This window comes from Botrytis fragariae, assembly GCF_013461495.1.
Source record: "Botrytis fragariae strain BVB16 chromosome Unknown tig00000045, whole genome shotgun sequence".
Taxonomy (NCBI): Eukaryota; Fungi; Ascomycota; class Leotiomycetes; order Helotiales; family Sclerotiniaceae; genus Botrytis; species Botrytis fragariae.
In genome coordinates, this window is record NW_023500991.1 from 2,627,141 (window position 1) to 2,653,102 (window position 25,962).

The 25,962-nt window shown below is 42.1% G+C and overlaps 12 protein-coding genes across 12 annotated transcripts; 5 read left to right on the forward strand and 7 right to left on the reverse strand.

The window, feature by feature from the left end:
- Nucleotides 1-39: 39 nt before the first annotated feature.
- Nucleotides 40-2,419, forward strand: Bfra_003971ib (putative chlorogenic acid esterase precursor protein; the record flags this gene model as incomplete). The annotated part of the gene is made up of 2 exons (XM_037334377.1): nucleotides 40-577; nucleotides 1,209-2,419. The coding sequence occupies 2 exons, from the start codon at nucleotides 40-42 to the stop codon at nucleotides 2,417-2,419; spliced, it is 1,749 nt and encodes a 582-aa protein (XP_037194464.1).
- Nucleotides 2,420-3,697: 1,278 nt separating this feature from the next.
- Bfra_003972 (putative glycoside hydrolase family 61 protein) lies at nucleotides 3,698-4,711 on the forward strand (the record flags this gene model as incomplete). The annotated part of the gene is made up of 4 exons (XM_037334378.1): nucleotides 3,698-3,912; nucleotides 4,005-4,161; nucleotides 4,274-4,409; nucleotides 4,479-4,711. The coding sequence occupies 4 exons, from the start codon at nucleotides 3,698-3,700 to the stop codon at nucleotides 4,709-4,711; spliced, it is 741 nt and encodes a 246-aa protein (XP_037194465.1).
- Nucleotides 4,712-5,118: 407 nt separating this feature from the next.
- Bfra_003973 (uncharacterized protein) lies at nucleotides 5,119-6,439 on the reverse strand (the record flags this gene model as incomplete). Its single annotated transcript, XM_037334379.1, has 2 exons — nucleotides 5,119-5,475; nucleotides 5,798-6,439. The coding sequence occupies 2 exons, from the start codon at nucleotides 6,437-6,439 to the stop codon at nucleotides 5,119-5,121; spliced, it is 999 nt and encodes a 332-aa protein (XP_037194466.1).
- A 428-nt stretch (nucleotides 6,440-6,867) lies between these two features.
- Nucleotides 6,868-8,285, reverse strand: Bfra_003974 (putative grf zinc finger domain-containing protein; the record flags this gene model as incomplete). Its single annotated transcript, XM_037334380.1, has 2 exons — nucleotides 6,868-7,614; nucleotides 7,668-8,285. 2 exons carry the CDS (start codon nucleotides 8,283-8,285, stop codon nucleotides 6,868-6,870), a joined length of 1,365 nt encoding a protein of 454 aa, XP_037194467.1.
- Nucleotides 8,286-8,712: 427 nt separating this feature from the next.
- Bfra_003975 (putative peroxisomal targeting signal 2 receptor protein) lies at nucleotides 8,713-9,900 on the forward strand (the record flags this gene model as incomplete). The annotated part of the gene is made up of 3 exons (XM_037334381.1): nucleotides 8,713-8,876; nucleotides 8,965-9,193; nucleotides 9,262-9,900. 3 exons carry the CDS (start codon nucleotides 8,713-8,715, stop codon nucleotides 9,898-9,900), a joined length of 1,032 nt encoding a protein of 343 aa, XP_037194468.1.
- Nucleotides 9,901-11,139: 1,239 nt separating this feature from the next.
- Bfra_003976 (putative atp-dependent rna helicase mss116 protein) lies at nucleotides 11,140-13,372 on the reverse strand (the record flags this gene model as incomplete). The annotated part of the gene is made up of 2 exons (XM_037334382.1): nucleotides 12,911-13,372; nucleotides 11,140-12,850 (listed from the first exon to the last, which is right to left on the reverse strand). The coding sequence occupies exons 1-2, from the start codon at nucleotides 13,270-13,272 to the stop codon at nucleotides 11,140-11,142; spliced, it is 2,073 nt and encodes a 690-aa protein (XP_037194469.1). The 5' UTR covers nucleotides 13,273-13,372.
- A 634-nt stretch (nucleotides 13,373-14,006) lies between these two features.
- Bfra_003977 (uncharacterized protein) lies at nucleotides 14,007-15,155 on the reverse strand (the record flags this gene model as incomplete). Its single annotated transcript, XM_037334383.1, has 2 exons — nucleotides 14,007-14,611; nucleotides 14,666-15,155. 2 exons carry the CDS (start codon nucleotides 15,153-15,155, stop codon nucleotides 14,007-14,009), a joined length of 1,095 nt encoding a protein of 364 aa, XP_037194470.1.
- Nucleotides 15,156-15,884: 729 nt separating this feature from the next.
- On the reverse strand, nucleotides 15,885-16,975 carry Bfra_003978 (putative glutathione-dependent formaldehyde-activating gfa protein; the record flags this gene model as incomplete). The annotated part of the gene is made up of 5 exons (XM_037334384.1): nucleotides 15,885-16,208; nucleotides 16,259-16,457; nucleotides 16,517-16,563; nucleotides 16,626-16,700; nucleotides 16,745-16,975. 5 exons carry the CDS (start codon nucleotides 16,973-16,975, stop codon nucleotides 15,885-15,887), a joined length of 876 nt encoding a protein of 291 aa, XP_037194471.1.
- A 1,940-nt stretch (nucleotides 16,976-18,915) lies between these two features.
- Bfra_003979 (putative salicylate hydroxylase protein) lies at nucleotides 18,916-21,022 on the forward strand (the record flags this gene model as incomplete). Its single annotated transcript, XM_037334385.1, has 8 exons — nucleotides 18,916-18,996; nucleotides 19,088-19,133; nucleotides 19,189-19,463; nucleotides 19,514-19,797; nucleotides 19,856-19,917; nucleotides 19,983-20,171; nucleotides 20,303-20,542; nucleotides 20,744-21,022. The coding sequence occupies 8 exons, from the start codon at nucleotides 18,916-18,918 to the stop codon at nucleotides 20,917-20,919; spliced, it is 1,353 nt and encodes a 450-aa protein (XP_037194472.1). The 3' UTR covers nucleotides 20,920-21,022.
- Nucleotides 21,023-21,730: 708 nt separating this feature from the next.
- On the reverse strand, nucleotides 21,731-22,207 carry Bfra_003980 (uncharacterized protein; the record flags this gene model as incomplete). The annotated part of the gene is made up of 1 exon (XM_037334386.1): nucleotides 21,731-22,207. One exon carries the CDS (start codon nucleotides 22,205-22,207, stop codon nucleotides 21,731-21,733), a length of 477 nt encoding a protein of 158 aa, XP_037194473.1.
- Nucleotides 22,208-22,315: 108 nt separating this feature from the next.
- On the reverse strand, nucleotides 22,316-23,431 carry Bfra_003981 (uncharacterized protein; the record flags this gene model as incomplete). Its single annotated transcript, XM_037334387.1, has 1 exon — nucleotides 22,316-23,431. The coding sequence occupies one exon, from the start codon at nucleotides 23,429-23,431 to the stop codon at nucleotides 22,316-22,318; it is 1,116 nt and encodes a 371-aa protein (XP_037194474.1).
- A 740-nt stretch (nucleotides 23,432-24,171) lies between these two features.
- On the forward strand, nucleotides 24,172-25,121 carry Bfra_003982 (uncharacterized protein; the record flags this gene model as incomplete). Its single annotated transcript, XM_037334388.1, has 4 exons — nucleotides 24,172-24,182; nucleotides 24,230-24,851; nucleotides 24,887-24,977; nucleotides 25,012-25,121. The coding sequence occupies 4 exons, from the start codon at nucleotides 24,172-24,174 to the stop codon at nucleotides 25,119-25,121; spliced, it is 834 nt and encodes a 277-aa protein (XP_037194475.1).
- Nucleotides 25,122-25,962: the final 841 nt, after the last annotated feature.

The window sequence follows — 25,962 nt, forward strand, 5'->3', positions numbered from 1 at the left end:
CCCACCTCTCCATTATAATACGCTCTTAAATTTGCCAAGATGGACGGTCGAGATTGCGAGATGGCAAAAGATAGTCCATCAAGCTCGTCTTCATTGTATTCAGGCAGCAAGATTAAAGAAAATTCGACAGGTCGGATTGAGACAGAGGAGGGACCCAATACACCTGGTTCGAAGCCCAAAGATACAGAAGCCCATGGATCAAGCTCTTCTCGGGATCATTCTTTCGATCACGTTCTGGATGAACTACCTTGGAGCAATACCATGCCGCCATCAAAGCTGTGTGCCGTTTGTCAGAACATGGTTGATGAATTGGGACGCGGTGATTGGCTTAAACGATCAAAAGAAAATAACTACTTATTTTATGATACGGGAATACCTCATGTACGGAATCCACTAAGCATAAAAACCTTGGCGCAAAATGGTTGCTCTTTTTGTGCCACATTCAATCGCACAGATAAGGAAGAGGAGTTTGAGGCAGAGATCTCAGCATACATTGATAAGTGGAGGGTCGAATTCGGCGAAGCCCCGTTAGCGCCTTCGCGTGTATACATGGGAATTCCTGCTGGTAGAAACCGCGGTCTGTGGCGGGTTAGTTTGGTCTTTCCAAGTGGTCCTCGCTGGAAACATCACAATTCTAAAATTGAATTCAGGGCGTTTGTAAAAAGATCGCCCGAAATATGTAAGTTGATCATTAAGACATAATTGGGTACTTTTCAATCACATGATAATACAGTACAAAACTTATCAAGACTATACCAGGTGTAGTTACTGCAAGGAGTTTTCATTTGTCTACTTGAAAGCTAGTGAGGTGGCATAGTGCTTGGATTTCCGTTCTCGGTGACTTTATTAAAGAGAGATACTATGAATATGTATGTTCTAGAGTGTATATTTGGGTGCTTGAAGACGGCTTGAACTAATTCGAGCTTCTACAGATAATCAAGTTTTTGAAAATCTTGATGCAACCTCGAATACAAAACAATCAATTCCACTAACTAAAGAGTGGTTGAATGCATGTCAGAGATTGCATCCAAATTGTAGAGTACAGAGGTCAAAGTTCATACCAACAAGGCTCCTATATCTTCAAGGACAACATCTGAAACTTTGTTTGGGAAGTCTAATAGAGGGAGATAATTTTCAATATGCTACTTTGAGTCACTGTTGGGGGACCCCAGAGAAGAAATATCCGACACTAACGAAATCAACCCTAGGAAGTTTCCTCTCGGAATTAAAGATGAAGGAGCTTCCAAAGACGTTTTGTGATGCCATTGAACTTTGTATGGAGTTGAACATTGTCTATATTTGGATTGACTCACTCTGCATTATACAAGATGATGAAGAAGACTGGATGAGAGAGTCTGTCACTATGGCCGATATCTATGGCAGGTGCTTCCTGAATATTGCAGCATCTAGTGCTATTGATGGCAGTCAAGGATGTTTTTTTAGCAGAAGAGATTCCCCAAGATGTCGCATCTCTCTAAGATTCGGTGGAGATATCCACGCGTTGTATCATTGTACACCGATAACGAAGCATCCTTTGGATTCTCATAGGGTTTGCCCGTTAGAAAGTCGAGGATGGACCTTACAAGAGCGTCTTCTCTCGCCACGAACTGTGCACTTTACACGAGAGGAAGTATTTTGGGAGTGCCATACCAAGTTTGTTTCAGAAAGCTCGCCTTTTTGCTCTATTGAAACAGAAAGTCTAAGAAAATACAAGCTTTCGATTCGGAGCTGGAACAAGATTGTTAGAAATTACTCAGGCCGTCATTTAACTTACGCAAAGGATAGACTGATTGCACTGGCCGGACTTGCAGAGGAAATAAAGCAAGAGACGAAAAGTGAATACTTCGCGGGAATGTGGTATAACAATTTACTAGCGCAACTATGCTGGTCTGTCGTTGGGCATGACGTATACCAAAGAATCTCACCTCAACGAGCTCCAACATGGTCCTGGGCATCTGTACCATCGCAGGTCAGAACCCTACCATGGCGTGACACTGACAAATTTGCGTTATGCAAAGTTTTGAGAGTCGAGAAATCGGCGTCTAAACATCAATCTGGCGATATGCCGGATGGATCACTCTGGTTATCATGCCCTCCACTCTTACTCGCCCAGATTATCCAACCAAGAACCATGAGCATGGGCGGCTTATCCATCACCCATGTTTGGTTTAAAATTGACTGTGTGGAAGACACTGTGCGTGTCAATATCTACATATTGCGACTTTTAAAAAACTACTGTTTAATATTGAGAAGTGTCGAAAAATCGCAAGGAGTTTATATAAGAATAGGCTTTTTAGTATTCTACGAGTGTAGTCTATTGAGTTACGACAACCCAATAAATTACGCAGAAGACAGTGCCTACATTCCGAGGGAGAAACACCGTCTTGACACTGATGAACATGTTATAAGTTTAGTGTGATCATCGACCACAAACTTGATGATTATTAAGGAAGAAGGTCTACTTGGTCTAGAAAGCAGCGTTATGTAACTGAATGCAGGAACAGGCTACGGAGACATGATGTATCACAGATAATCGGGTCGGATAAGTCAAAATTGGCGAACAGGGATATGATTCGTTTGGAACAGACCTCGATAGTGATGGCATTCATCTTGCTGATAGTATTTTCTGGAGATCGGTTACTTCAGGAAGGTAATTTTAACTTGTCTCGTACCACTATACAGAGTGTCCACATTCAACATTTTGGATAGCTCGTGTGGCGTTGATGACCTCGTGGTTAATAGTTTGTTATTATTCCAAGCAAATTTCAAGGCAATGTTATGACATGTGATGATTTCTGGTAAAATCTAAAGGTAGACAAGTTCTTATGAAGAAATCCTCTTGATTTACAAGAAGTATGTGTGTGGGTTGTTACACAATAGGAGTAGAAAGTTTCCGAATCGGGATGAAAGGCCCCCTTTGCCGCAAGAATCTAGAACTTTGAGAAAATTTCCGGCGCGAACCATGGAAGAAATCTTACCGTTGACACTCATCAAACACTATCAGCTACAATTATTAAGATAGCAGCCTAGTATAACACTGGGATCTCAGCTCTCGATTAAGCGGACCCCTTAATTGAGTAACTATTCACACTTGCAAAACGACTGGGAATATAAAATATAGAATTCGGACGAACTTAATTTTCGCAACTTTTCATCTGTCGGGAGCTCAATCTCACGGTAAATCATAACAGAACCTCGACTTGGTCTAAAAAAAATCCTCAATATCTTCAACTGAAATTGCGACATATCAAGCAAACACCAGAACATACAATCCGCCCCGCCGTTCCGAAATGCCGGCTTAAGATGAAACCTGCACAACAATGACCGTCTTGGCAACAACCTCAACGATATTTCTATATTAACATTATATTAAAACATCCCACTTAATCTATTATCCCCGGATTTAGGAGAATTCGCACGAATCCTTTTAGGGCATTTGTATTGAATGTTGAATTTAGCCCCCACTACCCCGGATTTTCATTAATATATCAGAATCTGTCAGTAATTCTTCGACGATCACAAGGTTCAACCGATACTACCACACTACAAGCCAAGAAATCTTCATCACTCACTCCTGATTGAACCTATACATCAATCTAATATATAATTCCCTCAAATTCTCTCATCTGCTCATTTTCTCTCCAACTCCCTCACTCATCTCAAACCTTCCAATTACTCTCCCTTACGCTACATCATCATGCATCTCTTTTCTACTATCTTCCCCGTTCTTTCCCTTATCCCCGCCGTCCTCTCTCATGGCTATGTCTCCGGAATTGTAGCAAACGGTGTCTACACTTCCGGCTGGCAAATCTCCTACTGGTACGACATTGTGAACAAGGTTCCTTATCCACAAACCCCTGGATGGTACGAAGAGGCGTTAGATCTAGGTTTTGTTGCACCTGATCAGTATTCGTATGTTTCCCTCCCTTTTTCTCTCTAACCCTGCTTGCTCGTTTCTATTTTGGCAAAGGGAGAAGACAGGGGCTAATTCGGACATGATGAAGGACTTCCGATATTATATGCCATAAAAATGCAGTAAATGCAAATGTATCCGCTACTGTTGCTGCAGGAGGAACAGTACAATTCCAATGGACTACCTGGCCGCATAACATTGGGCCAGTGTTGACCTATGTGGCCAACTGTGGGGGAAGTTGCTCTACTGTATGTTACTTTTTTTTTCAACCTATTTTCTGCTTAAAATATCATGTTCTACTTGGAGCATCAATGTCTATGATTGGAAGTAATAAAAGAACAGATGACTGATAAATAGTAGGTCAACAAAGCCAATCTCAAATGGGTAAAGATCGATCAATCAGGTATCAATTTCAGCACCCAAGTCTGGGCCACAGGAGCTTTGATGGCAAACAATAATACCTGGACTACCACTGTACCAAAAACACTTGCTGCTGGTATGTGAACCAACTATTCTCCCCCTCTCCCCCTCACTCTTAATGACTCTCCAACTAACACCCCTGCAGGCCACTACGTATTTCGCCACGAAATCATCGCGCTCCACGGTGCCACAACAGTCAATGGCGCACAAAACTATCCTTTCTGCGTTAACATTGATGTAACGGGCTCTGGAACAGCGAACCCTGCGGGCGTGGCTGCGACAAGCTTCTACAAGGCAACAGATCCGGGAATTTTGTTCAATCCGTATGTAACGTTGAGCAGTTATACCATTCCAGGACCGGCTTTATGGACTGGTTAAGTTTTGAAGGATGGATATGAATTGTGGAGAACGGGGAAGGGGAATGGGTTTTGGATGAGGTGATGCGTGTGGAATGTGATGTGAGTTTGACAAGTGGTTTTGGATTTGATGAGCCGTTAGAGGGGTGAGGCAAGACTGTTAGTTCGAGGAAGAGGACTGAATTGGATGTTTGTGTTTGTAAATATCTTGACCATCCAATTGAACTTGTATATACGCGAGTAGATCATGCTGATGATATGAGACATACTACTTAGGAGTTGTTGTTTTATCTGCAAAAAATGCAATAAAGAATCTCTTCGAGAGTAACCCTCTTTCGCAAAGTTGAGATATTGATATAAACAAAGCAATCTACGCCTAATTAGTTCAGAATGACATCCAAAATAATTCTGTTGACATGGGATATCATACTAAAATTTGACATGAGCAACTCTATGCTTGATAACCAAATTTAACTCTCTTTTCATGCCAACTAGCATCGTAGGTTCTCTCGAGTCTTCATTTCCAACTTTCCAAACCCACGTAGGGGTACTAGGTGTCGTGCCACTGGTTTCCTCCTCTCCCATCCGTATACCCTGTACAGATTCCCCATTCTCCCCAGTGATCATTTTGTTCAACAAGGATATCCATTTATCATGATTTTGTACAAAGGATGAAGTGAAAAATTTGCCATACTCGCATTCGACCTTCAAATTGATTAATCTTTCGAACTTCGGCAACGAGTGTGTGAGAAATATTTCGAATCCGCCATGTTCGTAGGAGAACATCTTTCGAAGTGTTAGATGACGGAGAGAAGAATAAATAAGAGACATCTGGGTTGGGATCTGTGATAATGGGGTGAAATTGGAACTGAGAGCTGTATTAGTCGCCAATTCTATGGTACAAATGAAAATCGACAATCTGTGGCTTTGAGTGTTTGTAAAACAATTCAACATTCGCAGGGTAGGCAATTATCCGAAGTGATGAATGGTCAATTTATCTCGAGAACTGAGAGCTTTTGATTGTCCACCTACATTATGGATTATCAAAGGAAAATTTCGGGAAAACTCACGGTATTATCAAAAGTAATTCTCGAAACATCCCACATACTTCTGGGTCCGCGAACTTGAGAGTTTTTACAATATTATATGTGAATTGGTTGATAGAATGGAAAGTAGTCTTTGCTTCAATATACAGATGCTGTGCGCCGTATATCTTTAGGGCTCTGAGAAAGACGGGTGTCTTAGATGCGGATTTCTTTTTCCTCTCAAGAGGCCTGAGAAGAGTATACTCATACATCATTTCTCGAATCTCAACAGGAAGGGCATTAAATTTGAATTTTGTATTATGAATTCGCGAGGTCGGGATAGATTCAAGCTCTTGACGATCTCGAAGAGTCAACAGTTCCGACGTCCATGCTTTTTTAGTCCAAAGAGTGTTAAATCTGGATACTTCATTGAGGTGACCAAATCGACTGAGAGCTTCGACAGGACGGAGAGTGATTTGGACTTGGGGCTGATGAGCTTCGTTCTCAGTCGGACTGTCATCGTTGTCAAAAAATCTTGTGTGAATGGAATAAACCCCCGTTTGGTGAGTTTTAGTGACCACATTTTCCGAAGAATTGTCAATGGTACCAAATGTGTGAAGAGCTGGGATAGTTGATAGGAGATGTGTCGTTTTGACACTGTTTGTAGAGTTGCGGTTCATTGCTGTTGGCGTTTTATGGTCAGAAGAATCACAGTGAGCTGCCATTATTGAAGAACTCCGGCCTGTCTGAGATGAGCTATTTTTGTATAAAGTAATTTGCAAAGATATCGGCTTCTTCTAGATTTGATCTGAAAAGTAACAATTGAATTCTGAGATAAAAAGAGGGAAACATTAGATGTGTGGAATGTGGGGATTCGATTGTTCTTGTAGATGGAAGAATTGTTATGTACTCGATTTTTCAACAACTAATGCTCATTTGTAGAGGAATTTTAAAAGGTTCTGTGTGAAATGACAGCACCTTTACCTAGTGGTTGAATTAAACCAAAGAGCTCATATAGCCGGACAATCTTAGCTTCCAAGCCTAGTCGTCCTAGAACGTTTCAATCCCAGCTTATTGGCGACATTAAGGTTTGGTATCTTGCCGAAGATGAAGCGTGAAGTGCTGCAATTCAGACTTTCAGAAAGTCTTCAAATCAAGAGATCTCTTTGTCAGTCTTCGGGTCACTCATATGTGCCTCAGTCTTGATTTTATCGTGCCAGGTCGGATTACCGTCGTCATCAAATTCAGCCCATTCAAAGTATGTGCAACCTTCTTTTCCGGGAACATTTCCCGCATGGCACATCCAGAAGTATCGGCCCAAATTCTCCTTCTTCCTTTGTACAACTCTTAATACTGTCGGTACACCACATTTGCATTTTGGCGTAAATTTAGGATGTAATGACGCTTTGTAATCTCGGTAGGTAATATTGATTCGTCGATTCCCAGAAATTGGATGAGGATCAATGGCTTGTGCTGGTGCGATACTATGTTTCCAAGTTTCTTGCATTTCGGCATGCATTATTAACAAAGAGTTATGTGGTAGGTGAATGGCTATTTGACCTTCAGCATCTGAAGACTCTTTACTTTTCTCTTTCGAGTCTGACTCTTGGGCGACTATTTTTCGGACACGAAATTCACGTGCCACACCCAAAGATATCGATCCGATGACAGCTCGTGGTCCAAGGTAAGTGAGCTGGTCACTATGATATCCTACACTCTCTGCGCCACCGTTATAGCAGTTGACAAAAGCTGCATTCGGCTTCCATGTGTCCGATGATTGGTACTTAAGTTTTTGGCCATTAGGATATTGTGTTCTGATTCGGGCTGCGATTTCTGAATTGACAGCATCCTGAACTTTAGGCGAAATTCTTCTCATTTGTGGAGTGAGTTGACGGACATCCTGCAAGTTATTGGTTTAGCAATCCGAGACCTTACATTCTGAGTACTACTCACCGTTAGTAGATCACCATTATAAATGTATTCAGTCTTTTGAGCCCTTTGCTCTTCCAAACTCTCAACATAGAAGCAAGCCGTATGAGGACTCGTAACTACATTATCAAACAATTTGAATGTCATCCTTTCGAAAGTTGGTGCTTCGTTCAACAATTCCTCAAGTAGCGTATTGGCCTCTTCTACCGGTAAGAAGTTATGTATGATAGAACAAGGAGTGTGAGCTGCAACATCTTCAGGGGAATATAAATGAAGAGTTTTGCCTTTCCTAGACAAACACTTGACTCGCTTTGTGGAATTCTCACTCGAGATGAATGTAGAAAGAGAACTTTGATATCCTACCGTGGCTGATGGCTTTTTGAGTATCGGCAAAGAGGAAGTATCCGAACTAGACATAGAAATCGAGGCCTTCTCAACATCACCATCATGTTCAAGTAACATTTCAAGAAGAACTTGCTGTTCGACTTCAGGGTGCAGAGATGATAATAGCGCCAGCTTGAAATCCGTTGATTCATCATCAGGAACACTGAGATCTTCAATGAGGTTGATCGTGTTTGACTTTAGAGGTGACTGGGGAGAGACAGATAATTTTCGCTTTTTTCTTGATATAAAGGCATCCATAATAGCGACGAAGTGTTCTCCAAGGTACAGTGCGTGTTTGATTGAAATCGACGTCCACTGCTGGTTCTCTTTGACTGACGGCGTACCAGAATTTAGAGAAAACTGTTTCACTGCAATCAGTCAATATGACTGGAGTGCAAGCTTGTCAAGGTTTGTGAACGCTTGTAGCTGCTAGCCAAAAAAACTCATAAATCCCACATATATAAAGTAGCTTTCCCCTACGGCAGTGTGGTTCATAAAGTTTAAACTCAAAGCTTCAGTATAACAATAGTCACGTGTATGATTACTCAGCCGAATAACTCCTCGGCATAAATTGGTAGTGGGGTTTCCCTTGCCTACATTTCCAGCTATTAATTACTTGTGACGATTACAGCAATACATACAATCGCAACGTAGAGTTTCGGCGCCAATCCCCCCGTTGGTAATAATGATGGAGTTTATTACTCGAGGCTTTAAGGGCTCTGCTGTCAAATACTCTCCTTTCTTCGACAACCGAATCTGTGTGACTGCTTCTGCCAATTATGGGCTGGTAGGAAATGGGAGACTTTATAGCTTGATGTTGACTCCGCAAGGTATTCAAGTACAGAAAACGTAGGTAATATTCGGGGGTTGACTCGGATTTTACCAATTTTGTCGCTCTCATAGCTCCTGCTAAATATTATTCTTTCTTATGATATAGTTTCGACACTCAAGATTCCATCTACGATTTAGCATGGTCCGAATCAAACGAAAATCAAGTCGCTGTCGCATGTGGTGATGGAAGCGTCAAATTATTCGATACCGCAATTCAAGAAGCATTTCCCGTAGCAAACTTCCATGAGCATGGTCGCGAAGTCTTTGCTGTTCATTGGAATCTGGTCTCGAAAGATACATTTGTTTCGAGCTCTTGGGATGGTACAATCAAATTGGTACGAGGATCTTCTGGGCTCGAGTTCAATTGTCTCATCGACAGTATTGCTAACACTTCTATTATCAGTGGAACCCAAATCGCACAAGCTCGATTCTTACATTACCTACACATTCTTGCACCTATAGCGCTGCCTTCTCTCCTCATTCACCGTCGATCATATCATCTGTCTCCTCAGATTCGCATTTGAGAATATTTGACCTACGTACCCCTTCCTCGGCTTCCAATCATTTAGTCTCACTTATTCCAATTCATGGTTCCTCACCAAGTGCAGGCTCTCTGGGGGCAGTCGGAAGTAATCGTCAAGTTTCACCACCAACCGAAGCTCTCACCCATGATTGGAATAAATATCGTGAGGGAGTTATCGCAACGGCTGGTGTCGATCAAGCGATTCGAACTTTTGATCTTCGCAATGTGGGTGGTGGACCTGTCGCCGTTTTAAAAGGACATGAATATGCTGTTCGAAAATTGGTCTGGAGTCCTCATCTTAGCGATACCCTCTTGAGCGCCAGTTATGACATGTCCTGTCGCATCTGGACTGATGGTACAATGAATGCCACCATGCCTCGTCAAATCGGTCGCATGGATGCCCACACCGAATTCGTTCACGGTGTTGATTGGTGTCTTTTTGGGGAAGGTTGGTGCGCCAGCACTGCTTGGGATGAAAGATTACTGGTCTGGGATGTTCGTTCTGTTATGACCGCATAATTCTTGACACAATTCTCCTTCCTTTGCTTCTCCTGCGACTTCTTTTCTTCTAGTGAAGTTTAATGAGAATGATTTTCTTTCTGCATACTTTGGGAAATCACATGTCCCTGGGAGCGATATGATACCACATAAATGGCGTTTTACCTTTTGGTGTGAGGGATATGAAAATGAAAAGTTTCGTAGAGTCTTTCATGTAGAATCTACGCGTGGATGTTCCGAATTGTAGAGAACAATCTTTGGTATTGGGTATCGGGGTAACGGAGTACTTGGAAATTAAGAGAAGAGCGCATCGCGTATAGATAGATATATACACTTATCCTGCGGGAAGGGTTCAAAGGGATGAAAAACTTGGTATAGATTAATATAATTAAAACATCTGCATACTCAGTGTTTATTTAATCTACATTTTCTTGGTTGCGACTAGATCGATACTGCCTAGCTATGAATTGAAGAAGGGCAGCAAGTAATCTTACATACACAAGAATCTTCATAAGCGGCTCCCTAATAATTCCCTCCCAAACCGATTCTATGTTCATATGTCCCATATAATGATATCACGCACCTTCAATCATCAATTAGAAAATCATATAATATGGTACCAAAGTATATTCATAAGTAAAGAGTAGAATTATGTCTATCCATATGACCGACTACGCTATCGATTCCCCATCCACTCACTCACTCACTTATCCACCAATGCCCTTTCTCCCCCTCGCCTACCGCAAATCTATCCATCCCCAACTCTCCACTATAAAGAATTCATTCCCTTTTCTCCATCCCATCCCATACCATCAAAACATTCTCCTCATTACCCATCCAACTCGTAAGTTATACATAGGTATGTAGGTAGGTATACAAGGGAGCATTGCGCGTGCTGAATGAACCACAGCTATCGTCGCTCCCAAACAAGAAACGCCTAAGCTCCATTCCCCGCCTTTTTGCCCATTTTTGTATCCTTCCTATCTATTTGCTATAATTTTCCAACAAGAATCGAAGAATTGTATGTATCGTACAGGCATAAATTTGAGTATTGTCCCCCCAAATCCCTTTCCCGAACCGTGCACATGGCATATTGCTTTGTGATCTTGTATCAGTCAAAAATCTGACAAAATATAGTAAAACAAGATGAGCCGAGACAAAAGCACAAGGGAAAGGAAAGAGGAAGAGAAATGAGAGGGAAAGGGAGTGGTGATACACAAGCAAGCGATTTAGTCAAACAAATCAAGTATCAAACCTTGTTTAGAAACTTGAAGATGAACCAAATCCTCCTTTAGAACCACCTCTATCACCGCCACCGAATCCTCTTCCACCACTTCCACCACTTCTTCCACCGCTTCCACCATTTCTTCCACCAAATCCTTTACCACCTCCACCTCCACCACCTCGGCCACCACCAAATCCTCTACCTCCACTGGATCCACCACTTCCAAATCCTCTTCCTCCACTAGATCCGCCACTGCTTCCGAATCCTCTTCCACCACCACCACCACTGCTGCTTCCAAATCCTCGTCCTCCACCACTGCTTCCAAATCCTCGTCCTCCACCAAGATCATCGTCACTCTCGCGAGGTTCATGGCCAATGTTAACGCCTGGAATTCTATCAATTCCCAATTTGCGCGCAAGGCCAGGGCCAATCATGGGAGGTTTCTCCCAACCCCAACCAAATTTGGTCCAGTTGTTCAAGTCTTCCATCATTGCTCTAGGGCTTGCACCCCGCTGACCTTGGCCAAGTGCTCCCATATATGCGTCGACTTTAATTTCACGGTCAACTCTCTTTGTTGCTTGACCGACTTCATTAAGAATTTCTGCGGTAGTGGCTGGTAATTGAGCATCTTGTTTCATGTCGACGAAGGGGGTCTCGAGTGTACGATCAGGTGTGATTGGAAGATTGGACAATGTTCGACGAGCTCCTGGGATTTCAGATTGTGTCAATAGAAGCCATCCTTCTCCTTCCTTGCCTCCTCTTCCAGTTCGTCCTACACGATGAATGTATGTATCTCTGTCTCTAGGGACACCGATTTGAATGACGTGGGTAACATTGGGGAAATCCATTCCTCTAGCTGTAACATCACTGGATAACATGACAGCAGACTTGGCACGACGGAATCTGTCTGTAACTCTGGTTCTTCTTTCTTGTGTGAGCTTGCCGTGAATAGCAGAAACCTCAATGGAATGAAGGGAATCTATTCCTTTCATGATCTCTCCAGCCAATTGAACGTTTGCGGTTGAGTTGAAGTATACGATAGCCTTGAATGGAGAGGATCCTTCAGTGTTAGCCTTTTCAATTCCTTTCTTGCAAATTTCGACCAACGCTGGCATGACGTTCTCCATTCCAGTAGCAGCGACAATCTTTTGGGGAATTTTTTCGTGTGTAGCTACATCTCCTGCCTTGACGGTTTGGACGAATTGATAATCCGGTTTCAAGATTCTTCTGACGAGACCCATAACCTCTCTTGGAACGGTGGCGGAAAATAATAATGTTTGTCGGTCAACTTCGTTTCGTTTAGGTAAAAGCTCTTGGATGTTATCGATATCCTTAGAGAATCCATCATCCAAAAGTCGATCAGCTTCGTCGAGAACCAAAGTTGTTAATCCTGGAGCAGATACTTGACTGTATTCATCGGTCAAAAGATCTTGAAGTCTTCCTGGGGTTCCGACAAGGATATGACAACCCTCGCGTTGAACTTTTCTAAGCATCTCTTTTTTGCTCGATCCTCCGACTGCAACTTGTACAATCAAATCTGTATTTCTTGTAATCTTGACTGCTTCGACGGCAATTTGTTCTGCCAATTCACGGGTAGGTGAAATGATGATTGCGCGGATATCGGAAGCTCTTGCTCTGGAATAACGTTGACGAGATGCAAGCTCAGGACTCTTCTCGAGGATATTTTGGATAGTAGGAAGTAAGAAGCCAATTGTCTTTCCGGTACCAGTTCGTGCTTGTGCAATACTATTATCGAATAGATTAGTATGAGACTCCAAAGTCCAGATGTTTTTTCCAACAACTCACATGTCATGTCCTTGTAAAGCTTGGTTAATAGTTAAAGTTTGGACCTCTGTCATGGTCTCGAGTTTCATAGTTTGGGTGATTTCGTTAACAACATTTGGGTGGACCAAACCATACTTGGTGAGTTCATCGAAACGATTAATGACTTTATTTTCTTGAACGACGGCAGCTTCTTGAGTGGCAACACTTTGTAATTGTGAAGCCGGAGAAACATGTAACCATCTTGACTCCAAAATTGGCAATGAAGTCTTTTGTGAAATGAGAGAAAGAGTTGAAGGTCTGGTTGAAGGAATTCGAATGGTTGAAGGGACTGCGCGAAGGGCTCTAGATATTGAGGCGGGACCTCTTCTGCAGACGGAAAACATGATTAAATACTGATCCGTATACGGATAAAAATTGAGAAGGTAGTGATAACAGTTCAATTGAAGTTATGACTGTTAAATTCAACAGTATAATAACCAAAGTGGCGATTGATTGAAATTGTCGAAGTCGCTGAAGTCCCCTCTGCAAAAATTAGACATGAAGTTTCTCTTCTACCAGAACTTTTTTTGACGCTAATGAGTTTATCTTGTGCCGCTAGTATGTAGATAGCTAGATTACGTGGCACGTGATTGTGCCTTATCGGACACCAAGCGAAAAACGTATGGGAGGAGAGACGAACAGACCATCTACTGGTACCTGACTTGATGAAGAAGACGATGAAAAATAATGAAGTATCTTGATTTTCTTGCAGCTCACTTTTTCCGGTCAAAACAAGCACAATGGTCGTCTTAAGGCTTCAGGCACGGCGGGTCAGAGGAGATGGTGGTAGAAATCCGCAGTACAAACATTCGAGCTCTGGGAGCTTGGGGGCTCACCCCCATATACCAGATTGGATCCCCTCTGTTGACACCACAAGAACACACTGAGAATCCTTGTGTATTGATTTGTATTGATGCATTAAAAGATATGACCCCTTCTATTCTACCTACTCCAAGTACTAGTGTTTATCCTATATCCGAAAAAACTCCCGCTCTATACATGGGTATCACCATTCATCATCTATCGTCAAAGATTATCCCCGGCAAATATGCTTTGCTTCACAAGCGTCTCCTTCTGTTTACTTTTTCTTAGACGAAGTACCATTCCTCGCACCCAACATAATCAATCCCTCACTAACACCTTCATGTACACCCCCAGTAACTCCCTCAAGAATCCAAGCCGCTGCATCCGTAAGAGCTTGTCCAACTTTCCCATCACTCATTCCATAAACCGCGCCTGTAACTGCCAAGCTCGATTTTCCGATCGTATCAACTGTTACTATACCCTTGGACAGAACCTTTTCTGATATCTTATGAGTTCGATCGTATTGATATGCTGACGAGAGTATGTGTTTCAAATATGGTAAGATAAATTGGAACAATATAAATAGTTGAATGATGATAGCTGCGATGCTTCTTTGAAGTAACGAAGGGGGTTCACCAGCATTTGAATCTTGACCATTTTCACTGGCGTGGGATTCTTCTTGTAGGGACTCTACTATTTCTGTTGGTATAGCACTTTGTAGGCTCATCTTTTCTTCTGTCGAGAGATCAGAGGGAAGAGCTCGGAGTAAGTAGGTCAAGGCGTGGACATAAAGTTGTCTCGCTAAGGAAGTATTGCTAAATCGAGTATTTTGGGGAATTGCCGATGATTCCTCAAATGAAAGAGCAAGAAGATTATATCCTATTAAGTGTTAATTAGTATCTTTGATCAAATTAAATATCGTAGCGGTCGAACCTTGATTTGCAAATTTCCATCCAATGCCTGACTTTGTCTCAGACAATCCTATCGTCTGGAGCTGCCCATTCTTGAGGGGTTGAGGGAAATCCTCATCGGAAGAGTGCGAATCGTCTAAGAAATAGCTATCCGTTTCTCCATCACTAGATACAGAGCTTCGTTCGTTGACGAGGGTCATTGTTGACGATGACGATGGGGATCCTGGTGTACTTGCTCCAGATAGCGTGCTTTCAGATTTTCGGCCACTCACAAATCCATATATGTCAACGGACTTTCGAATTGACGGTATGCGAGGTAAACGTGATTGTACGATATTTGGAAGCATTGAATAAAGCATTGAAGCTTCTTTTGAATTTTGAGTAAAGGTGGGTAGATCATGTTGGCTCTGCATCATAAATTTCGGATTCTCAAATGATGTGGTTTGGTCTTCTTGTAGATATGACTCTCGAGAAAGATTTAATTTGGAACGACGGGTAGATCGTGAGTACATTATATACATCAAATATCTATTATGGCGGAAAGGAAATGTACGGAAGTAGGTTCTTGGGAAATATATGTAAAATATTGCAAGCAAATGTTTTGGTGGACACAGACAAGAATTTCCGGTCGAAGATGATGGTCTAGGTAGGTCCAGGACGAACGTTTCCGGAATAGTTGTTGATCAGTTAATTTTCCCTCATAGCCAAGATTAATCTGTACCGTTATCGTAGTTGCTATATCACGAGAAATCGAGAGAACATTGAAGTCGGAATATGAATGTATGTTGGAAAAGAGAAAGAGAGAATCTAGGAGGGGTGAATGTAAATTTCATAATGAAATGGGGAATCGAATATTATATTTCTAGGGGACGATAAGAATGTTCGTTGCTATCAGAAGAAAGAAAAAAAGGTTTATTGCATGTGAAAGTGGCTTAAAATAGGTCAGCAATCACGTGGATGAAACATAACCAATGATAGATCAACGTGTGAAGATGTAATTCTCTGGTACGACAGCCATGGGAATTTGGAATGATAAGGCGATTGAGGGTATTCCCAGTGAATAGTGTCATGTGTGTAGAAAACAAAGCGATAACAATGTGAGGAAACCTGGCGATACTGTTGGACATTTTGTGAAGATTGAATCCAGATACTTGCCCCTCGAGCCCCTCCAATACCCTTCCATAATTCAACCGAATGCGTCCCCCGCCCCCGCCTCTCCATTTATGGTGAACAGACGTCGATTATTCCGGAACAACATATTGCGGATCTGTCGCTCTAGTGTTCGCCTTATAAATATCAATTTCATCCCACTCAACTCCCTCAAGGCATCTCAAGTTAATTGCATGAATAGTTGGCCATCTTTCCCGTTGTGCTGGTGTCAATGATTCCCAAGTCTTGGGAGATCTAGACACTGCAGCCGTGTCTTTTTCAACATCGACGGTAATACCGCAAGTTGAGCAGAACCGAAATATGTTATAACCCTGACCAAATGAATATTCTGTCAAGTTCGATATGCCCGAAACAGATACCTGGTCTCTCCTGGGATAACAGACAGTGATGCCGAGCTATAGTTGATTAGTTTGATATCAAAGTGAACTGGCGATATAATACTTACTCGACAACAGATGCTACAGTTACACTCCTGTATATGTTCATGACGCTTGGCTAAGGGAGCTTGGGTCTTGAATGCAATAGTTACTGCACCACAATGGCAACCGCCAGTATAAAGCTTTTCGTTTTCGAACTTGGCTGATGGTAGTTCACCGGTGTATTTAGGTGCCACATATTGTGGTTCACGATCAAGGCCATCATATCTGGGGGTTGGATGTCAAAACTTTGTCTCCGCTGCGAGAATTTGCTGGGTGCGGCTTACTTATTAATCTTCAGGGACCATTGATCCATATCTTGGAGAGAATTGACCTAAGGAATCATCAGTCATTTGCCGTCGTGATATACATGTGCTTGAATCTCTTCCAGCTCACATTGATACCAATATCCCTTCCTGCTGGAGTGTTGTAGCGGAATCCTTGTATATTCGATCCACATGTTGGACAAAACTAAATGCGTAAGCATTATTTTCAATTGAGGACGGCAGTATTACCCTATGAGCCATTGTACGTTGTCCAAAATGGTACTCTTTCAAAGTTCCTTCTCCCTTGACAATCTCGAAGCAACCCTCACCAGGAAATACCCATCGATATCCTTTTTTGAAACAGATGCTGCAGTTACATTGAGTAGCAGCAGTTATTTCAGGCATCTTGATAGTGAATTTGAATGCACCACAATGGCAGTTTCCATTGTAGGTTTTGAGTTCTGGTGCAATTTCTGACATGTTGAAGTGATTTTTTGCGGGCACAGAAAGGAGAGATGACGAGAGATGAAAAGAGTGAGAGTGTCGAAGATACGAATTCAGGATTACTTTCGAGGGAGAGCAGTGCTTTATAGCATTTCTGTTATTATATCAACAGAATTTTGTTGAATATGTAGGTATTTATGTCTCAATCCCACAGCTGCAATAATCGTGACTTCTCAATTTCACATCTCAAATCTCAAATCTTACCAGAATCAGGCATAAACTGTCAGAGATTCCTTCCCATGATGGATATATCATATCATTTGATCCATAATTCAAATAGGAGTCTTCCACAAAAGGAACGGCGAGGTCGATTATTTCAAATATGACTCATGAGCTCAGAGTCAACTTCTGTTGAGACCATACGCCGATGTCTCAAGCCTTGCTTGTTACAATAGCGGGATGTATATTGAAAACTCAACAATGAAGCTCAACAGAAAATAAAACCACGATGCAGTGCAAAATAGGAAATGTGATGAGTAATCGCGATCTTGATCATTAATCAATGGTATATATGCGGGCAATGGTATCTCCATGTCGGTGTATCCATCGTAATATCGGTATATCGGCCAGCTTAAAAGGGAAACCAGACCATTAATTCATTTATCCAATACGGCAGCGTCGTTCATCAGTTGTGAGCAACGGTTCGCCGTTACCTATTGTCACCTTATTGATCCATGCATTTGAATATGTGGAGTCGAAAACTTGTCGTCATGCATGTGCGTCGTATTGACGTATTATATTTATACTTTCACCCGTTGGGCTCAGGCTCGGGCTCGGGCTCGGTCTTAAGGTTTCGGTCTCGGGTATTCACACAGGTACACTACTCGGATATACGACGACGATGATGATTCGATACCTTTGCCATTGGATATGTTTGAGTACACAAATGAAAATCATGTGCTTGGTAGAGGGAAATGATCCTGCTCCATATTGCCTCTCTTATCTCAGACTATCTGTTCGTTTGGTGTGCTGTCTACAACTCCCTGTATGATAGTTGGCCGACACCTTTTATTCGAGGAGCAAAAGCCCCTGAAGGTTATTGACCAAAAATTACTAGATATCAATATCAAGAGAAATCGCATATCTCTAGCTCTTCTGAAGTGCCATTCTCGACAGTCATTACCATATACCCACCCAAGCTATCAATGCATGCCAAGCATATTACCTCAACACGGAGATGAGAAGTTCACCCTGGCATCGAGCATTCACGATATATACTGGCAGACCGCTCAAAAGAACCATCGATGTGGGCTCGTAACATGAGATTGTATCCGTCGAAACAAGAAATGTCCGTAGGTAAGGATTTTATATATACACTATGGCCAAATCTAGAGAATCAAACGCTTCAATAGACTGGGGAAATGCCTACCCCAGGAACGTCAAACTCGATGTACGTACAGTCTGTCCGTCGTTGAACCACAAATTGTTATTTCTTTCATGAGGTTGTCAATCTGAAAGCATCATGTCCGTTGCATACAGACCTGTCAAGCCCCAGCAATGTCATTTCCATAGCATACATGATATTTTGCAGTGCAGTATACGCAAAACGGACACTTTTGAAAAGTCCGAGGCTCCAATTTTGTGATAAAAGTGTCACACTGCATTTGCCCCTTCGATCTTCATCCATTCTCAATGCCGCGACCCAGAATAGTTTTCTTCCGCCTTCCGCTCTCCCTGTATGTAGTCAATCCTAGATGACTACTTAAAGGAGGCTTTTGGCTTGTTATTCATATCAATAACAAGATCAATTAATGCTCCATTAGACCAAGCGGGTGATCGTCACTCGGTAGTTTGTTTTTAGCTTTTGAATTAGCTTGTTCGGTCGATCTTTGCTATCCGAGCTACATATATACATACGACTTTACGTCCCAGAACGAAATTTCTTTACAAAAGAATTTGATAAACAGAAGTCGAAAATGAGGGTCATTATCGTTGGTGCAGGAATTGGTGGTCTCGCGGCTGCTATTGGTCTTAGAAGAGCTGGTCATGAAGTGTTGGTACGAACAATTCTTTTCCCAGCGCATTGTTGATTTGAGAAGCCAAATAATCTCTTTTGACATATTCTTTCAATACTAATAAGCGTACAAGATTTTCGATAAATCCTCTCTATCCCATGAGGTTGGCGCAGCTATCAGTGAGAAATTTCACCCGCCCTATTACCGAATTATCAAAAAATTAATACATTCTAGACGTTCAACCTAATGCAGCTCGAGTCGTCGCTAAATGGGGCTTCAATTTCGAAAGAGCACGTTTAGTTACTGCCAAATCCGTAACTGTTACCTCTGGGAATGAACTCGTTAATTCCCACGTGATAGAGTGGTCGAATACGGAAGAAAAATACGGCTTCAAGTCTTTCTACAGTCATAGAGTTGATTTACACACAGAACTCAAGTTGCTTGCCACAGGAGAAGAAGGAGAGGGAAAACCAGCCGTGATTTACAACAGATGCGAAGTTGTCGATTATGTATTTATACATCCACACGCTTCAGTGAACTATACTAAACTTCATCATAGGACACCACAAATGGATCAGTAACTCTCGCTGACGGAACCATCAAGACAGCAGACTTAGTTGTCGGTGCTGATGGTGTTCATTCCGCAGCAGTGAAGAAAGTTGTCGGATATGAGAACCCAGCAATTTCAACAGGAATCTTGTGCTTTCGAACCTTGATGCCTGTTCAAGAGATTCGAGATGATCCTGAATGTGCCTTTTTCATGGAAGAAATGGAAGGAAAACTTCGTATGTTCACTTGGCCCAAGCATAATCATCAGAAGGTTGTTTGGTATCCTTGTCGAGAGTATGTTACATATTTACCATTTTTGCCACTTTATTCTTAATACTTACGTTGTATTTAGGAATGAAGTACTCAATATCGCAGTCTTTTGCGCTGATAAAGGGGATCTTGACCCCTCCCACGGTAAGCTTCGGTTTCTTGAACCGTCCCATCAAAAGTGTCAACAAACTAAATCGATAATGTTGTAGACTGGAATAATTGTATTCCGACCCAAGTCCTTGTCGATGAAATCAAAGATTGTCATCCTGCACTTCGGCATTTGTTATCAAAAACAAAAGATGTTAGACTCTGGAAACTTCTTTTCAGAGCCCCTCTTCCTTCTTGGCATCAAGGAAAACTAGTGATTCTAGGCGATGCCGCACACCCCATGTTACCTTGTATGTAATTCTCTATTTTATTTTCTACCTTGCCTCTTCCCACCTTTCCCTCCATCCCTGTCTTCATCCTCACTTCAACTTCCAATCCTCAACCCTCAATTCCTGATACTAACACCCCTCTCACCCAATAGTCCAAGGCCAAGCCGGCGCTCAAGCCATAGAAGATGGTTGCGCCCTCGGCATTCTCTTTTCTAATCTCCCGGAAGGGAGCATCACAAAAGAAACCATCGCAATCCGTCTTGCCAGTTTCCAAAAATTGAGAAGAAACCGCACAAGCGCCGTACAGATATTTTCAAATGGGGGATACTTTCAATCGGATGCAGATAAAGAGAAGGCCAGGATATATTTGGAAGAGGGTCAAACTTTACCTCGTAAGTCTTTCTAAATTCCTAGCCCCCACCCCCTTCCTTTGGATTTTCGAGAGTGCTTTAGTCCTTTAGAATGATGAGGATGAGAGGGGAATCAAATACAAGCTCGGGAATCAGGATCTGGAGCCAAGAATACCAACCCCGGAATACACATACGAACGTGATAAAACAAAAAAATAAGCTAACACCACCCCGCACCAACAGTAACTCCCGAAGACTATCAAGAATACTTCTATAGTTACGATGTAGTGAAAGCATCAGAGGAGGAATTAGAGAGACTTACTCGATCGGTAGGAAACTCATCGAAGTCTGGTTGGGAAAATGAGAAAATAAGAAAAATCCCGGGGAAAGCTACTGGGATGGTTGTTGTGAGGAATTAATTTGCATGTGTGGGGTTTGCTTGTTGTTGTTGCTGTTGTTTGTATATCCAGATTGCGGTTGAATAGCTAGTGAGCTAGCGGGCTAGCTAAAACTAAAAGTTAGATGATGGGGATAGTGTATACTATATACAGTAAAATTGAGGAGTTGGCAGCTTCGTATTCGATGATTTTTCAGTCGAGTATCTATGAGTGATTTGAAGTGATGATGTATTACAGTGATATTGATATAGAGTTGAAGTATAAGTTTGGTGTCTAAGGAATAAGGGAGGCGAATGCCAATTGTCGAGGGTTTTGAAGTATAGGTGTGTGCTGGATCTGTTATTTCTGTGGAAGAACTCGAATTATATGGAGTGGAGAATTTTAGCGAAGAGATTACTTGGGTTTTGTGGTCGTGCTCTTGGGTGGTAGTCAGAGATAGTGTAACCCCAAGCTGGATATAAAGAACTTAGTTTCACAGTTAGAAATAGAAGATAGGAGGAGAAACTAATTCAGGAGTATGGAAGAACAGAAGTAATTGAAAAATAGGAATTTCATCCGGGTTTGAAGGGGATAAATTTGGGATATTGTGTTAGAACGTCAAATACGTAGCTTTAGTGAGATAAATCTTGTGGATAGAGTAAAGAAGCATTAATCACATAGAAAGAGAACATGGTGATTAAAAAGTAATTCTCAGAACTATTAAGGTTCATCGCTCGAAGAAGCCAAAGTAAATCGCATCGTAGCCAGCGATGTCATCTTACCTGGATCCTGCCAGATTTCTTGAATCTCCAATTCGATAACCCCTCCAACCATACATACGCAAACCAAAAGACTATCTCAAGATTCTATTATTCCTCCAACCTTTTGTGTCTTCAAATAAGTCGGACTCCAAAATAGCTTCAACTACCGGCCAGCTCCATGGACGTCCTTCAATACCTTTGGAATTCATGATCGAATTGAATCGTTCTCTTCTTGTTTTTTCATTGCGCTTCATATGATCGAGTGATTGATCCAAGACCTCAGTAGCGAAGTCCTTTTGGTCTGCTTGGGAGTAAACCAAATACAACTTTTTCGGGGCAAAAGATTCAAGAAATGGCAAGGTACGGGAGAGATCTGTTGGACGGAAAAGATCCACAGGAAATACGTTCTCTTGACCTTGTGGGAAATTCTTCGAAACAAACGTTTCCACGTCGATAGCAATATTTGCAAATTGTTCGTAGCAAGCGTTATGTAGGATGCCGCCGATAACTCCTGCCGAGGTCGTCTTACATAAAGGATCTCCTCTCATCCACATGATATGCTTGTCCATGTTGTAATAAAACCGACGTGGGATATTGCAAGCTTCTGTAACTTGGGTAGAAATTGTATGAGCCTTGCTATGGTCATATTTCGTGATGGCAATGTGACGGGATTCTCGTCAGGTTTCGAAAAGCGCATTGGGATAACAAGGTGAAGTCATTTGGTTCTTCCACACTGCCATGCGGCCGCCATCTGATTCAACTTTGATTCCTTCATACTCGGTTTCTATTTGAATGGCGCGATGATGCGGAATTACGGCGAGTTTCCAAATCGCGCGTCGTACTTTGAGAGGAAGATCAGGGAAGTTGTGGAATGTTTCAACGGGATTAAGAAGTCGAGTATCCAGAATTGCCTCAACGGTAGGCATCTTCCACTTCGTTAAGTTTGTGCCATCTCGTTCGTTCTTTTCCCTCAACATTCTCTGGGTCCATGTGTTAGAATGCCGGGCACTGAATTTTATTCGTTTCACCAAGTACTTTACTTCCTGGTCAACTTCATCCCTGCAGTCCCCAGAAGAGTAAACAATGTAAACTTTTTCCACCTCCGCTTTAGAGACAGCATAAAGCGTGCACATATTGGGGTCTTGCGGTATGTTTCCTCCCCAAGGTACAATCTCATGATGTGCTTTAATTCCCGCAAAGTCTAGGGCAACGGAGCGGAAAAGATATGGCCCCAGTTCGGTATAACGTCTCTGCCAAAAAAGGACTTCTAACGTCGTTTCGCTTGGTGAATCATTAGTGATGGATTGGAAAAGTGGATTTCCTCTGACCCACAGAGTGTCTAGATCTGTATTGTAAAATAGAGGACGATCGAGGAAGCTGGAGTATTTATAATACTTCATGGCAATCGACCGCGATTCACGACAGATTCCAAGCAACGGTGTTGGTGAACACTGTGTAGGACTCCAATGTTCAATTTCATCATCAGCATCGTCATCGTCGTCATCATTGAGATGAATTTTTCCCTCAGCATCTCGCTCACAAATTGTTTCAATTTGAATGACCCGAGGCTGTGGAACAGCAGCAACCTCCCAAATGTTGCGTTGTAGTTCGAGAGGTAATTTGGGAAAGCAAGTGAAATTGCCAGCATCAATGTTAAGTTGGGATTGAGATGAGCCTTGGCGGTTAGGTTGAACTAAGGCTTGAGGTTGATCGCTAATTTGGGGTTGATCTTGAGCATCGGACTGATCATGGCTATCGAGATTACGTTCCTCCCGAGGATGAACTTGCGACATGATGGATATTAGTTGATTATCGACGTTGTTTTATTCGTTGAAATGCCAATAATTGGTGAGAAGCGTCGTCTGTACGATGAGGTGGATGTACGGAAAGACTTCCCCAATCTTTTTATGAAGAATGTATCTGCTGTTATTGACGATTAAGTTTGATTTTGTCTTCATTGTATGGAATCAAAATCTTGATAGAATTTTATGGTGTTATGTCGATGCAAGAATGGTGATTGACAAGAAGCTTGTCAAAAAACGAGGTCGTTTATCTGTGTATTAACTAAGCGGGGTGATTTGGTGTTGCAGTACCTCGAGTCATTGGAACTAGGTAAATTCTGAGTTTCTTGCTTCCTCACTAATCATCACGTTTCTCTAAAGTACAGCCTTGCTTTCATGGCTTGAAGCATTATTGAATGGAACGTTTGTATTCGTATTTTCTTTCAATTACCAATCCCAAGCTTGATCAGGAGTTATCTAGAGTTCAATCGATAACAATCGTGTAATGCCCTCACCACAAAATCACAGAAAGATATCTGAGATTCACTACAAATAAGTCAAATGTTTGTGACGGTGAAAGTTTGTCTTGTAGTTCGATTATACGGTCCTGATTTTCGAAAGAAGTCTTAGAACAGGAAAGCTAAAAGACCTCAGAATAGCCTCAACTTTTCCTAAAAATACAATCTTTTTGGCTACCTTCAAGACAATTTAAAAGTCAATTGATAGATGTGTCAATTTGTTCAACATTCAACATGCCTTTTAAGTTTTCGAAAATACACCTCTATGCCTTTGAATCTGCAAAGATTACAGCTTGGGTCATAGGTGGTATTATTTGTGCCCCCCAATGGCATCATTCTACGCCGGCAGTTGTCTGGGCCTAATAGCACACTCTATAATCAAATCTCGCATCAGAGAAATGAAGTCCCGGAAAATGATCAAAAGCTCCTGTCCCAAAAAATTCCGCACCTTCACTCTGTTCAACTCATTACCCAGAGAACTACAATTGGCTGTCTGGAAGCACGCACTCCATGACATCGAGCCTCGAACCGTTAAACTCAAATTGTATTGGTGGCAATACAAAGTGGGCGGGTCAGAAGTTCGAGAATTTCTAGGTTCTATCCTTACTGCACAACATGAATACAAAGCCAATATTCCGGCCTTGCTTCATGTTTGTCATGATTCACGAGAAGTCGCCCAAACGAAATACAAGCTTAGCTTTGGAAAATTACTACAAAGGCGACCCGTATACTTTGATATCGAACGGGATACTCTTTGGGTCGTGGGAGGACGAGACCACTGTGAAGCCTTTCCACTTCGATTGTTGACTATGGACGGCTTTCAAAACTTGATCATCACACCTTCACCAAGACAACTTTCCATTGGGGCTACAGAAACATCATTTGAGCCACTAAAACAGTGGCTCGATCGACTGGTTTCACGCTCAGGGGGATCAATATACGAATTCAGATCGTGCTCGAGCCGGTGGACAGAATAGAGAACGATATTAGCAATACGAACGCTGAACGTTTATGCGAGGCAGTGCGAAATCTCGGCATACGTAATTTTCACCCTTCTGTAGAAGTAGTCTATAGGGCAAGATTGGATTTTGGGGGAGGACATTGGTAAGTGCACCATTCCCCTAAAGACGTACACCATCACTAACCAACAATTGTTGAAGACTGAAGCAGATGTCATGTACTAAGTAGCAATTCTCACATTAAGAGATATCGGAAACGGAATTGCCAATAAACGGAGAGATATGATTCAAATCGCAATGATTTTTCACTTGACTATTCAGGCGCATGGCCATCTCAAAATGTATGATTCCTCGGGGTAGCGTTCCTTTATTTCCTTCAACGAACGTTTTTCCATAAATAGACAGATATTCATCGTACAATCATTCGATCTCAGTGCAGGCCAAACGTCAAAAATATTGAGTGACTTATTGTCGAAGGTCTGCATGAAGAATCCGGCGTGTGTTCGGATAGGTAGGGACTTTTGATCTGCAGCATTTTCATTCCTCAAAACCACGATCGATTTTTGTCTTATTGAGCATTTTAGAATGGGCAAGGTCTTGACAAGGTCGTGACTAGTATCTCCATCAATGAGTGTGTGATAGTGCAGTGTGGAATTTGACTGTTGATCTCTGAGAGAAGTTCCAAGATCCTTATAGTTAAAGTGCAGGGATAGAAGCTATACTATAGAAGAAATATATCAAGTATGGAAATTGACGTAAAAATTGGATATGCGAGACCACAGCAACACGAGTTATGTTGACGAAGATTGCTGTGTCGGAACCTCGGGGGTTAGGTCGAAAGTGGCTTACTAATTAGTTCGCTCATGGGGCTTGACTTTAACCTCCATTTTGAGACAACCTCTTTTGATATCGCTGCAAAATATGTTGGGTAGATCGCTTTGCGGGTGGGTCGAAGATATGTATCATCCCGGAATGGGGGTGCAAAGTTTCAATGCATCCGGCGCATATCCAGCCACCCGTAATTTTGAAATGCTTGGGAGGAAAAGCCATAAGCCTTAAAAGCTTG